Genomic DNA, 15,006 nt, shown 5'->3' with positions numbered 1-15,006 from the left:
ATAATTTGGTTTTGAGGAGGGTTCAAAAAAGGTGTGCTGTTCGGCCACGGTGCTAGCCACCCACCACGGAGTCCAACAATGAGACGGGGCAGGAAATTGCGAACTAGTCCTGTCTGCGTAAGCTATACACCATAGCTATAACTTAATATGCGGCAACGCAGGGTGGTTACTCCACACACGGTTGAGCTTCACCGCCAGGTAGTAAGTAAAAACCAATAATAGAGTGGAGGAAAGGAGAGTTGTATAAATAGAAGATAGGAAAGTGAAATATATATGAAAGGAGAGGAAAAGGCGATTGTCGATTTCCCCCGGGTTGGTAAGCCTAGTAATGGAACTGGCAATAGAAGCAGATAGACACAGGATCGCCAGTATGGATCATATAGCGTGACAAGTTTTGGATAAGGATTGCAAACACAGGCGAAATTTGAACCCTTCATATCTAAACTTTCGTGCTATGTTGGAAGGTTGCTTGTATTAGGTGAGCTTCAGCTAGCTATTGCGCAGCACGGTGTGTCAGTTTAATCCACACTCATTGTACTATGCTGCGCCGAACCAAGCCTACGCGGGCGAGACCTGCTACCCTGCTAGACAGGGCTGGATTTCCGGTACTGCAGGTCAGTAAATGTAAAGTCAGTAATGTGCCAGTGGCGGGAGAATCCATCAGCTACATGAGCACCTTACGCAGTAACTACGAGGATGCCGTCTCGGAGGAATTGGGCCTGATGAAGGGCTGCCAGCATGCTTGGTGCTTAGAGATGGTGCGGTTGGCACGTTTTGTAAGGCGAGACGGATTCCGTACGCGCTCCGCGACAAAGTGGCAAGAGTTGGATCGGCTAGTGTCGCTAGGCATATTGTCACACATAACATATTCGGACTCGGGCGACCCCCATACTCCAAGTGCTTAAAAAGATGACCGTTCTAATTTGCGGAGATTTTATGGGCACCTTGAATCAGGCTTGTTCGTTTGAGCAGTATCCACTTCCGGTGATTGAAGACATGTTCGCGTCGTTAAGCAGTGGCGAAAAGTTTAGTACACTCGACCTGAAATATGCATAGAACCAGGTGCCCCTAGACGAAGCTTCTCGCAAGCTGTAAGTAATACACAACAAGAGCTGCCGTTCGGCATTTCATCTGCTCGTGCTACATTTCAAAGCAAGATGGATAGCACAAGCGCAAGATGAAGCAAGCGCGCTTGCCTGGAGTTCAGGCATACTTATATAAAATGCTTGTGTCTGAAAAAGCTTCAGAGAATGTAGCTTGGCTAAAAAGAGTGCTGCAGCGATTTTGGAGCACGTCGTAAAGTTGCGATGCGACAAATGCAATTCACTCGGTTACTTATATCGCACACCGTACCGATCGCCTCTGTCTTCACTCGACGAAGAATGTGGAATCTGTCATGACAGAACCGAGCCCTCGTAACGTGACCAAGCTGCGTTAGTTTGTCGGAATGATAACATTGTATGCAAGGTTTATGCCGAACTTGTCTACCATGTTATCCCCATTATATCGGTTACTAGAACAGAATGCGCGATGGCCGAGGAATACCTCCAGGAAACTTCGTTCGTCAAGGCTGACCAGTTTCTCAAGGATGCTGAAGTGCCTGCCCCTTTTTACACGTTAAAGGCGCCGAAACTAGAGTACGACGCTTCCCCATACGCTATTGGCACAGTACTGTTTCACACAGGAGGAAGTGTCCACAGACCGATCGGATTCCGTTCAAGGACTCTCACGAAATCCGAGCCGAATTACTCGCTAAAGAAATGTGAGGCGGTGGTACTAGTTTTCGAGGTCACGAGTTTCCGAGGCTATCGTGGGCCATGAATTCATCTTGGTTACAGACGACCGGCTTGTTCTAAAATTGCTAAGGTTCGACCGCTCAACACCCTCCATGGCTGCAGCCCGCATTCACATTTGGGCACTCTATCTCAGAGGATATAGTTAAGAACTTCAGTACACTCCCGGAAGGGAACTGCTGAACTCGGATGCCCTCAGCAGGCTTCCGCTGCAATCATCCAGTTAAAGTATGGAGCGCGATAGCCGTGAGTAAGTTTGTAGTGTGTAGCACTACTAGCCGCAATCACGGATTTTGCCGATGTCTGTCCGAAGCCGCTCACTCTCCCTGTATTTTTAAAATTGAAGTGGGGAAAGAGAAATAGGCGACGCGCGCGTCGCACGGCTCAGCATTGAGGAGGCGGAGCGGCCGCATAGATCCAACCAGTGAGACAGTAAGACAGTGAGACGGGCGTGGCAGTTGCAGACATGGCGGCCATTACTGGGCAGCGTTTCACAAGCGTGATCTGGGTTACCAACTAGGTCTGATCCAGCACGCCCAGCGAGCAGCGAAGCTCAGCGGAGCCTTGGAATAGGGGCACCGACCCTGTGAGAAGAAAGAAGATGGACCTCTTCTTCCACTAGCACTAGACAATCCTAGAGAAATTAACGTATTTCCTATCCTATCCTATCCTACTCCACAGTGAGCAGTCGTGTATCGGTCGCGCGTCCTAACTTCGACATGTCTCCCCTCGCATCAATCACTCCTCAGCCTTCACGGACAGCACACGTGCAGGCGAGGCGCTCCCTAGAACCTCGGCTCCGAGCCGCTCGCTGCGCCGTGAAGCTGTTTGCTCTTTCCTTTGCGCTTTAGCTGCCGCTCACCCTCAAGCGCATTTCCCTTTCTCTTCTCCCCATATGATCCCACCCCAGACCTTTCAACCGCAGAGCAGTGCATTGCAAAGTGGTACATGTGTCGGTATCTTGGGTGCGACACGTGCGTATGCCACTGTGTGATAAGATATAATGATATCACTATCGTGTCCTGCGCAGGCTGCTGAGTGTGTATATATGCGTGTGTCATGTGCTGTACTGGGGGGAGTTTCTTACTAACTGCCATACGCTGCGCAGCGCATAAAGCCGTTTCTTCAAGCCTATGATTGTGGATGCAACAAACTGGCGACGAGGATGGGATGTAACACGAACTGAGGATTGCATCCAGAGTCGGCACGCTACCGAAGTTTGCTCCTAACAGCGAACACTTGGACGTCTTCATTGAGCGCTTCGAGTTGTACTTTACGGGGAATAAAGTAGCCGAGGAAAATAAGCGGCATCTCTTCGTCAGCGCCATAGGAGAAAAAATGTATGTGATACTCCGAAGTCTGCTTCTTCTAAAATCACCCAGCAAATTAACTTACGAGGAAGTCTTATTGGCTCTGCAGATGCACTACACTCTGAAGGGGTCCGTGGTGAGTGAAAGATATAATTTTAATCGAAGGAAGCAAGGACGTCAAGAAAGTGTCGCGGAATTCGTTATAAAGCTCAAGCAAGCGCCAGCCTCATGCGATTTGGGCAGCTTCTTGGAACGAGCCCTTCAGGGCCACATAGTTGCTGGCCTACACTCGGAGGCGATACGTTGCTGGCTGTTGTACATGACCGACACTCAGCTCATCTGGGATCGGGTTTGCAGCGTCTCTACGGCCATGGTAATGGCAGAGAAAGACACAGTGGCAATAATTTCGGAAACTAGTGGGGAGCACTCGTCAAGCGGCAGTGATGTCCTCTGGCAGAGCAAGTCGTCGATGGCGAGATCGGTCTCTGAAGTAGGGGCGTACAGCTGTCACGCATCCAACAAGCCAAAAACGAAGGCTACGCCTCAGAGGAATGCATCGAATTGTCATCGATGCTGTGGACGGCACGCACCTGTAAGTTGTCCGTTCTTGAAGAGTGTGTTTCAAATCTCAAAAGAAAGGCCATGTTGCTGAAATGTGCAAAACTAGAGTTGTGCATCAGGTAGAGCAGGAATCGTTGGACAGTGAACTTCTTACTCTTTGCCACATCAACAACCGTGCGGCCAGTTCTGCCTTCGTAGTCAGTGTACGGTGAAATGGAAAAATGTGCCCATGGAGTTAGGCACAGGAGCAGCGGTTTCCGTAATGTCGGAGGCAGAGTATGCGAAGCACCTTCCAAACACTAAGTTCAGGTCAGCAGACGTCAAACTGGTTGCGTACAATGGCACACCGGTTGATATCAGGGGGACAATAGAAGTTGAAGTGCTACGATCAGTGTTGGCGCTTGCCTCTAATAATTGCTAAGGAGACGACAGACGCCAGAATGCATACGTTGTTTGGCCAGAATTGGGTGAGTAAAATCAAAACCTTGTGGAACGAAGTGATGTGTGTGCAATCGTGCAATCACTGACGAAAGAAATACCCTTGATGATATACTGAGAAATATCGAGAAGTGTTCGAATCTGGCTACGGAGCGATAAAAAAGTTCAAAACGAGCATGGTCGTTAAGGAGAACGCGTCCCCTGTATTTTTCAAGGTGCGATCAGTGCCGTATGCGCTGCGAGAAAGGGTCGATCAGGAATGGGCTAATTTGGAAAAAGCTGGAGTCAAATATAAGGTGTGCCACCGTGCTTGGGCGACACCGCTGGTGATTGTTCCAATAAATACGATGAGGAGATTTGGCTGGGTGGTCATTGCCGAGTCACAGTACATCCTGCAAATGAGGTTGACCAGTACCCGCTCTCTCTACCAGAGGATATTTTTGTAGGGTTACAAAGCGGGTCCATTTTTTCCGTTTTGGATTTATCTAAGTTGTACTTGCAGCTGGAATTAGACGAGCGAGCGCAATAACTGCTCACTGTCAATACACACGTCGGCCTGTATCGCTTCCGACGCTTGCCATACGGCGTAAACAGCGCGCCAGGTGTGTTTCAGGCTGTTATGGAGAACTTCCTACGCGGGCTGACTGGCACAGCCTGCTACTTAGATGACATTGTCATCGCGGGCAGAGATCAAAGCAATTCCATGACCGATTAGAGCAGGTACTCATACGGCTACGAGAGCATAAAATGAGGGTCAACACCGCGAAATGTAAGCTGTTCCAGCAACGAATACGACATCTGGGCCATGAAATTGACAGAGATGGATTACATCCCATAGGTGATAAAATGGCAGACATAATTAGGAATTCACCAAAGCCTTGACATATGACCCAGCTAAAGGCCTTTTTGTGACTAATCAATTTTTACTAAAACTTTTTGCCTAATCTGGCTAGTTCTCGAACCACTTCATAACGTTCTGCGCAAAGGCACAACATGGCACTGGTCGCGCCAAAGTGATTCTGCTTTCATGACTTCTAAAGAAATGATGACAAACGAGCATGTTCTGGAGTTTTACGATGTCAAAAAAAGAAATACTGCTAACATGTGACGCGTCCGAATATGGTCTTGATGCTTTACTGTCGCACGTCGTGAATGGAAAAGATAAACCAATCGCATTCGCATCCCGGTCACTCACCTGCACAACGCACTTATGGCCAAATTGAAAAACAAGCTCTGAGCATTGTTTTTGGTGTGAAAAGGTTTCATAACTATCTCTATGGTAGAACATTCAAGGTGTTGGCAGACCATCAACCGCTAACCGTGCTCTTCGACCCTAAAAGAAAATGCAGTGCTGTGGCAACTGCTAGGGTGCACCGTTCGTTTGTTTTGCTCGCAAACTACAGCTATAAAATAGCGCACAAGCCCGGTACGGAAATTGGCCATGTCGATGCTTTATCTAGACTACTTTTGCCAGAAACGTAAGAACACACTGAAGACCTTTATTTTTCTACACTTGACGAGCTTCCTCTGACAGCAAAATACATTGAACGCTAAACAACGTGCCATTGGCTGCTAACAGTGGTTAAAGACATGATATGGCATAGGTGACCAAAATCTGTTTCTCAGGGCTTGCAGCCTTTCTGGGTTCGACGTTTCGAACTTTACATTGAAGCGGGCTGCATTCGTTGGACAAATAGATTAATAGCTCCGAAGTGTTTGCGTAGTGTTGTACTAAACTTGCTGCACGAGTAGCCCCTTAGCATCACGAAGATGAAAATAGTCGCAAGGTCAATGGTGTGGGGCAGGGTATCGACGAATCGCTGGAACAAATGGTGCGAACTTGCCGCATTTGTCAAAAGGTTTGCCCTGCACCAAAACCAGCACCTTTGGCTCTCTGGAAAGTGTGCGAACATCCTTCGGAAAGGGATCGCCGAAAAGGAAGGAAAAATGTTCCTTTTCGCGGTTGATGCATATACATGTGGTTGGAAGTAAAGATGTGTACAATAAAGACGGCCGCTAGGACCGCTGAAGTTGTTTTGGTTTGGCTTGGGTTGTGCGGTTTAACGTCCCAAAGCGAGTCAGGCTATGAGAGACGCCGTAGTAGAGGCCTCTGGAAATTTCGACCACCTGGGGTTCTTTAACGTGCACTGACATCGCACAGCACACGGGCGACTTGTTTTTCGCCTCCATCGAAAAGGGTTGAAGTTGTAAGATCCATGTTTGTTGCCCATGGTCTGCCTGTTGAAGTTGTGACAGATATAGGGCTGCAATTTCGTACTGCGGAGTTTGAAAACTTCCTGAAAGCAAATGAAGAAAAGCGCACATGCACCCCTCCGTACCACCCACAGTCGAATGGGTTGGCGGAGCGGGTTGTATAGACTGCAAAGAAAGCACTATTCAAGCAGTTGCTGGAGAACAGAGAGAAGCGAACTACAAGAACCTTGCAGCACAGAATATACAACTTCTTTTTTGTTATCGAGCAACGCCGCCAAACTTCACCGGAAAGACACCGGTTGAATTGTTCTTAGGAAGAAAGCTGCGGACGAGATTTTCCTTGTCGAGACAAACATTTACAAGCGCAATGGCAAAAAAAAGCGAAAGGGTGAAAGTGGCAGCAGATAGCCGTAGAGCGAAGCCGCGATCCTTTGCGGTTGGTGACAGGGTAGTAGTGCGTTCCATGCGCGGTAATTCGCTGAACTGGCGTCCTAGAAAACGAACGCGAGTAAAGTCCCCCACTACGTATTTGGTTACCGTTGTAAACAAAGTGAGTTTCGTGCTTACAGATCATTTGCGACGTTTTCTTCTTGATGAAAAGCCAAATGCAAAAGAAATGTGCCTGCCACACTCATCAGCGGTCGCCTCTCCTCCGATGCCTTCGGCGCAGACAGCGCCTCAGGTTGAACCCAGCCCACAAGATCATTTGTCATCTGATAATGTACCCATTGCGTTGACAAGGAGCAACCGGAAAAGGGGACTGACTGAGCGTTGGGGCTATGACCGTTTCTGATTTAGTAGCGGAGGAAGCGTTGCGCCAGTATCTTGGGTGCGACAGGTGCGTTTCCCGTTGTGTGGTAAGATGTAACGATATCACCATCATGTCTCTTCTGCGCATGTGTCAGGCTGCTAGGCGTGCATATATGCGTGTGTCCATGTGCTGTACTGGGCGGAGTTTCTAGCTGCCAGTATGCAGCGCTTTGAATAAAGCCGGTTCTTCAAGCCTCGCCCACTAATTGTGAATGCAACAGTGCATTGTGCCTGTTTTCGTTATTTTCTGAAGATGGTGTAAAGAAATCTGAGGACGTGGCTGCGCCATGCGTTTCCTTCGTGTCGGAATGGATGAAGCCAGGCTGTCAGGCACTGCGGCACAAGTTCGCTGTGCTAAACGTGCTTACGTACCAGAAATAAGCAGTGGTACGCACCTACTTCGCATTTCATTACCTGCGGAAATCGGCCGTAATTTGTTGCTACGTATTGATGGAGAAGTGTGACAACCACTGCGCCTTTCCTATAAGCCAACGAAACCAGTATAAGTATGGGTTAAATGTGGGTTGGTTCAAGACATCATGTTTGGCTGTACGGGGCAGCTGTGTCTGCATTTTACAAGGGCTCCATCATAATCGTCGTCACCTGCAGCGCGTTAATAACTGGTGTGCATGTGTGGAAACTTGCTCAAGTCTTAAATCTTCAGCTACCTGCTGCTTTCACAAAGCATTAAAGGTTTGGCCGTTTGGCCAAGCAGTGATCGTAAGCTACCGAACGTCGAATGAGACATCTACTCATCGTCATCATGGTTATATTCAGGCGAAAGAAAATGCTTCATTAGTAAGATGCGTCATCATTTTGCTGTAAGCCATAGTAACAAAGATTTTGTCGAGGCTTTAGCCCAAGTGGTTATTAGCGATCACAGTGCTCGAAGCAGGATAGCCAAGCCCGAATATTGAGTCTAGCCTCAGCATAAACACGGTGAGGTAAAGAATGCCTTGCGAGGTACCCATTCAGGCAGAATTACCTGGTGTGTTGATTGGCCGCGTGGTGCCGGAAGTACCTGCCCTGAACGACGGCCGGGAACCAGCCAGGTTCTCTCACGTTCGTCCAACGCCCCCCCGAGGACCGCCTGTAAACTACCGCGGAAACAAAGTGCCTGGCCCGTTTCCAGCCGGCAACTCATTGAATGCTTGCTCATCGACCACCACTGGAAGAAAAGGAGCAGCTGATAGGCTTCTGGCTCTCTCTTGACCTCCTTTTGCTGTCCGCACATGTCCACCGATAATGTTTTACGAAAAAAACGTACGATACCACAGAGGTCTGGAAAGCTGTCAAAGATATTTTTTCTTTGGTATGCTTGGAAGAAGGCCAGTCACGACACTAGAGCTGAAGGACCTTACAGCCGTCGACTTGACACTAGATCGCCTCAAGCATTACGTGCTACAGTGTTGGCCTAGATGCTCGAAGGCCTTCAGTCATGGCTGGCGGTATTTTTTTACCTTCGACATGCGCTGTCCCTGGAACATAGGTTATTTAATTGCGACCATCGAGTAGTTATCCGCTGGGCAAAAACTATTGCTGCAACTGCTACATGAAACCCAGCAAGAGTATTCGCCGATAAACTCTATTGCATGATAGTTGTTTTGGTGGCCAGGCCTAGACCGAGAGATAGAGGAAGAGTCGGCTCGTGCAAGAATTGTATCGACAATTTGCCAATGCAGCAAGCTGGCAACAAACGTTTGAGAAGTGAACGCGCATTTATGTGTATTTCGTCGCACCGATTGAAGGCAAGATAATGCTTGTGCTAATTCATTCGCACACCAAGTGGATAGAAGCGCTTCCTTTGAAGAAAACTACCTCGACAGCTACAACCCGCCGCTTTCGAGACATGTTCAGCCGATTTGACGTGCCCAGAGCGATTGTTTCGATAACGGAACACAATTCGCTAGTCGTGAATTGCAAGATTTGTCGAGCACACCATGTCGCACGTTAGGACCGCCCCCTTCCGCACGAAATCTATTGGAGCTGTCGAAAGAGCTGTCCGATCGATAAACGATGATTTCAGGAATTTGGAGGCAGGAAAGCTGGAGCACAAACTTATGCGCCTACTGCTCAATTACAGAAAGATGCTTTCGAACAGTGGGAAGTGGCCATCAGAGATGCTTCTGTCATACCAGATTAGATCGCGCCTAGATACGTCTTTTCCAAAGGGTATGAAGACGCACTTTTTGATAGCCAGGAGTGGCTGCCCCAACTCAAATGTTTTATGCACCTTAGCAACATTGGGACAGAAGACAAATTAATATCAGGAAATGTAAAATCTACTTCTGGGACCAGCATGGTTATAGTGGAAACGCCTGGAAGAATTGTCCTACGCCACGTGGACCAGGTACGTCTTCGGTCTACAAAAACACAGTTATCCGACACTTCGAAAGTCGCATGCATGAACGGCGCTACACTCAGGCGAGAGGAATCTGCATCACAGCTCGATGTGGCAGTGGAAGAATTCGCTTTCCAGCCTGCATTTGGGAATCATCATGCTGACGGAGCCTTCCCGGCACTTCCGTTATCCGGGGCAGTAGTGCCACGTGAACACGCTCAAGTCCTACGGTACTCGACGAGGACGAGGAAACGAGTTCATCGATTTTAGGAGGAGGAAGTGCGGTATCAGCGGCTCTGTCGTAGTGCAGGCTACACACTGCGCAAGCGTGAAGTTTTCTTTCTACCTCGCCATCTGCCCTCTCCATTTACTCTCTCTCCTGGAATATTTATAGCTACCCTCTATTGCAATAAACGCCGACGTTTTGCCTGCTTCGCTGCCCGGCGTGTGCGTTCATTCCGTTCCTACCGTGGCCTATCGGCCGCGGCTGTATTGCATGGGGTTAACCTCAAAGAGACTCCGACTAAGAGGAAAGCCACAATGGCTGTCTGTGATATCTAAGAGTTCACTGACATGGCTTATTACATGAAAGCCATTCATTTAGCGTTGTTCAAAACGTGGTCGCCGCAGCAGGTATGAAACCACCATCTTCAGGTTTAGCCTGGGTGAACCACCATGCCGAACAGTCAGCTGCCATTGCGAAACACGACATGGCAACATTGAGAGAAGAGGAAGGGCGCGCAGTTAAGCCGCTAATTCGAATAGAACAAAGAGAGCATGACAAGTAGAAATCCGTGGAGAAAGCCAGCAATGAGAATTATGGTTATATCTTAATCATTAATTCAAAGGCACATAGGTTGAAGGCCGTGACCGGTGTGCATTGCAGGCGGAATTCCTTAACAGGTCTTCAAGCGATGAACATTGCGGCAGTTAGAAACTGCTAACCATTAGAGCTCGCAAATAGTAGTCATTAAGCCTCTATTTCAGATAGACGTACCAGTATAACTGCCTGTACGATCGACGACGACAGCTTTAACCTGCTGATTCTTTTAATTCTAACATTATTAATGGGCACTGTGTGAAGTAGAAGGTAACCGCAAGAACACTATCCTTAGTGCGCTGCAATTGTGCACAAGGAATGGGCGTAGGCATTTCACGCAGCCATATTGACAATTTTAACTTTTGCGCCTAAATATGTAATACTGTGGCGTATTGCTCTACGTTGAAGGTGTCTCAGTCCCGACCACTTGACTCTACCACTTTGATCATAAACTGAGATTTTCTGTCCTGCACATTGTGTTTTGGGGGAACTGCACCTTAAATGATTACATAAGATGCAGATGAAACTCTGGAGGAAAACTATTCTATTTTTTAGCGTGTCCAATGGCGTGTAATGTGTCCAATATGCCAGGACTGTGGCATAATCTTCGCTATTGCCAAATATTCGCAAATATAATGGAACCGAAATACACTTTTACGGTATTATATATTACTTGCAATCTATAGCTCTACTCTGCTAGGAGTATTTTGGCCGCCCAATTATCACAACCGTCTCTGGAACGTGACTACGACGAACTAGCTTAGTACCCACTCCACACTCTCTACAGAGGCGCTTGGGTATTGTTTCATATACGTTTCCAAGGGTATGAATGTACGCACGAGGAGAATGATGTATGTCCAAGGGAAACGTAGTTCAATCCGTTTGAAAACTGGCCGTGGTTTCACCATATTTGTCTGTTTTTCTTTCATACCTCACAGCGGAGAGTGCCTTGCGACTTCAGACATGGTGATCATACAGCCTCCTTTGGGACTGGCCCATTGGTACTTGCTATTTCCCCAAAGGATGTGAATAGAGTTGCAACGTGGTCACTCAGTGAAGTAGGCAGGCGGCGTAGGCAAATGGAGAGGCCGCCCGCCCGCACCACATCGGAGAACTTTGCTTTCGAGGGCAAAGAATTGTAACTTTGGTTACATGCAATAGCTCACGTTTATTTTAAGCAATACGGTTTTCTTAAAGTTAGCTATCAAATACCTTTTTTCTATTTTGCAGTGTGGTGAAGCGATGGACTTGCCGGGAGGGTGATCAGCCTGGAGCCCTTTAGAATTGGTTTAGTGGCCGCTGCAACTGTGTGAGCCTGGTGTAATATTCTTCCACAAAGGAAACACCGTCAAGACGTTGTATATATGCCAATAATTGTATTTTCACCTAGCTTAGCTTCAGTAAAATTCAGCAACAAAACAATTTATTGAGCATGAGTTATTTCCGAATTTTCATCCGGTGCAAAGTGATGACATCTTAGCTTGCAGATATTTCGTGAATTCCTTTTCCATATAAGCTTTAAGCCTCTTGCAGAAATTACAATGCGGACAATGTTCAAGAACCGGTAGAGAGTGCTGGTAATTGGAATGTCATCTGGTAAGAAAATTATGGTCAGATGTGAGTTCTGAAGCTTGGTTCGGAATTTCAAGAGGACGTGACCGCTGGAACGTTTGGTTGTTTTACATCCTAGACCCAAGAACTTTATATTGGTGTCTTACCTGTGGGAGACGCAGGACATGGTCAGGCAACGTCCCTTAGTCTGGCGGCCTCGTGGAAGCAGGAAAACGGTGACGCAGAAGATAGCACCGCAAAATAGCGCGATGCAAAGCACCTTTGGATCAACCGGCCACTTCCACTCAGTGCGAGGGGGCAGCCTGGATGAGGTCGACGGCTGCAAATGTGAGAACGCATCCTCAGAGGCAAGATATGTGAACTGTAAGCCGTGTTTACGCCAGATTCCTGCGGACGGCAAATTTGGTAAAAATGATAATTATTGGACAGGAAAGGCAACGTACTGCATCTATCGCACTTGCCCCATGGACACCTGACCCACGCTTTAGAGGAAGCGAAGATGGTGGGAGTGAAAGCAGAAACAGAAAAGGAGGTGCTATAGCGGAGGGATGCGGAAATAAGTTTGACCACCTCGGGATCTTACCGTGCTCGTATATCGCACAGCACAAGGGTGCCTCTCCGCTCCACCTCCAACGAAACGCAGCCGTCAGTGATCCTGTTTGAGTCCGAGCACTCCATAACAGATGTCGAGCATCTTAACCACTGCGCGATTGCGGCGGGTAATATTTGGCAGCATATTCGGATTTATTGACATAAGATAAAGGTTAAAATTTTTTTTAAGTCTAAGGTGTTTTTTTTTCTAGCGCTTAGCACCTTGGCGCCTGTTCCTGCGTTTCGCGACATCATCGTTGGCGTTGTCTCTGGTAACAAACTCTATAATTAAATTGTGTGAATAGAATAAAACAAATAATCAACCGCGTCTTCACCGGAAAACGTACATCCGAGATCCCCGGTGGAGTGTTTTAACTGCGCCAGCACGGGCTCGTGAAACGCACATCATAATTCTGCTTGTCTACAGTTAGGATTATAGTAGCGATGCCAATGACTCCATTCAGCTGTCCACAAAAATAGGTGCACCAGACACTACGCCTTTCATTCACTGCGAATTTCTGTGGATACCTACACAGCCTATCAACAGTCGCACGGTGACTGTCTGTTGGTTTATAGGAAAGGAAGGTCACAGTATCTGTCACATTGTAGGGTGAAAGCCTTTTTTTCGCTCATGGCCAAACTCTCGCGTGTGTGAGATTTGTTGGCGACATTCTACGAGACGTGTTCTTCTCTTGCTGCCATTAGCAATCCCACACTTGAACGTGCGCCATAGAGCGTCACGCGACAGGAGCGATGGTGTACAGTCTTTGGCAAAAGTAACCAGGCCGTAGGGTCTGCTTCTCGGCCTTATGGCAGTAAATGCATACCATAATCGAAGATTAAATCTATGCAAAGTAATAGCGAGAGCCTGTCCTCACTACGAAACGAGTTGTGATCCGCTGGGAACCCTTATTGGCTTTATAATATGAGTGAGAAGCAACACATGCAGCCTGGTTACTTTTGGCAAAGACGGTACTTGGCACACTTGCCGGAGAATGCGTTACAAATACAGCGCCTTTCCTTTCCTGTAAACCAATTATAAATAACTCTGCAATGGGTTGGAAATAACCTGCATCGAACACTAGCCAAGGAAACTACTGTACGGCACGAGTCCCGGCCTTGTTGGATCGGTGTCGGAGGATCTCGGTATGTGCACCGCCCGAGCCATAAAGCATAGCCGCAGCCGTTCGCCACTGCGAACCGCACTTCCTGCGACTCGCGTTAACCGCCCATAGATCGACACCTATGATGGTATTTGGGGGATTTAATATAGATATAAAGATAAACAGGAATTCCTTACCGCCTATGCGGGCAAACACCCCCTTCTTCTTTCTCGTAACTCCTTCACGGCTGTGGCAATCTTGAAAAATACTTGCATAGACCTCGACTGAGAACCAGGCATTGTTGCAGCAAGTCGAGCATATATCTGTCTATTTCTCCGACCACAAATCTTAGTTCATAACAATCAAAAACTTAGTGGTGTGTTTCTTGAAAAAAGAAAATGTGTGAAAAATAAAAGGTCCGTAATAGTACGTACGTCTCTGGCTCAAATTCTTTGTCTCAATCTCTCGAAAAGCTGAAGCACCTTACGAGCGGTGCTCAAGTTCCGCATTAGGAAGTAACGTAATAGTCGGCAAATGTTTTTTTTTCTTTTATTTAATGCGATTTTCTTATGCCAGCGTCCCTTTACAGTGCAGTTTTATCGGTCAAGTGTCGCCCTTTAAACGGCTTAGGTACTGCCGTATTGAAGGCAGTGTTTGCGAAAAGCAAAGATTGTAGGCGAGTATGCACGGCTCATTCCAGCTACAGTTTGATTACCGAGGATAATTGGAGCCGCTGACGGTGCCCGGCGATGCCGCCACGAGGGGGCGCTCGATCCCGTTTACACGTCGCGTCGCGTTGAACGCAGCAACAGTGAGTGTCTGTGTGCTGCCGCCTTTTAACGTGTGCTTTCCGAATTTTTTGCTCGTCGAATCGTGCGCTTCAGCTATACTTGAGAAAAAAAACTGCGGTTAGCTATCCGTGTTTACCGAGTTAAGCTTGGTTGTCGTAGTTTACGTCAAACTCTGTGCCGATGATGCACAATGAGCCGTCGTCAAAGTCATTGCTTTGTGCCGGGATGCACAAGTGGGTACAAGTCATGCAAGAAGAAGTTATCACTGTTCGGAGTTCCGAAAGAAGAGTCTGTTTTTTACCAGTTGCAACGGGATATACCAAGGGCGGACAAGCCGCTTGAGCGCAACGCAGTTGTCTGCGAGCTGCACTTCGATTAACAGTTTGTGTCACGGCCCTTCGAGCATTCCACTGACGGCCAGACAGTGCGCTTGGACCGCAGCAGACCTATTCTTCTACCGGGCGCTGTTCCAACAATATTCCCCAATGTGCCCAAGTACATTTCGAAGACAGTTCCAAAAAACAATGCCTAAAGAAAGGTCCGACTTGCATCCCCCGGTGCCATCAAAAAAGTCATGAAAGGATGAGCCGCAGCGACGGCCTTCGCAGGAAGACGTTGATCTGTCTGTACCCATCGACGACACACACCCGTATGACTACAAG

The 15,006-nt window shown here is 47.8% G+C and overlaps 1 protein-coding gene across 1 annotated transcript in view; it reads right to left on the bottom strand.

Annotated features, from left to right (window-relative positions):
- LOC146177420 (neprilysin-2-like) overlaps positions 1–13,852 on the bottom strand; it is a 48,817-nt gene extending 34,965 nt beyond the window's left edge. The window contains exons 1-2 of the mRNA XM_084581556.1: positions 13,823–13,852; positions 12,006–12,178 (exon numbers count right to left, since the gene is read on the bottom strand). Of these exons, the coding sequence (XP_084437682.1) occupies positions 12,006–12,178; positions 13,823–13,852 (203 nt within the window). The remainder of the gene's footprint in view (positions 1–12,005; positions 12,179–13,822) is intronic.
- Positions 13,853–15,006: the final 1,154 nt, after the last annotated feature.

Source organism: Amblyomma maculatum, chromosome 10 (assembly GCF_055883805.1).
Source record: "Amblyomma maculatum isolate TAMU_Amacu chromosome 10, ASM5588380v1, whole genome shotgun sequence".
Taxonomy (NCBI): domain Eukaryota; kingdom Metazoa; phylum Arthropoda; class Arachnida; order Ixodida; family Ixodidae; genus Amblyomma; species Amblyomma maculatum.
The sequence above is the reverse complement of the archived record's forward strand: the minus strand, read 5'-3'. Positions and strand labels throughout refer to the sequence as shown.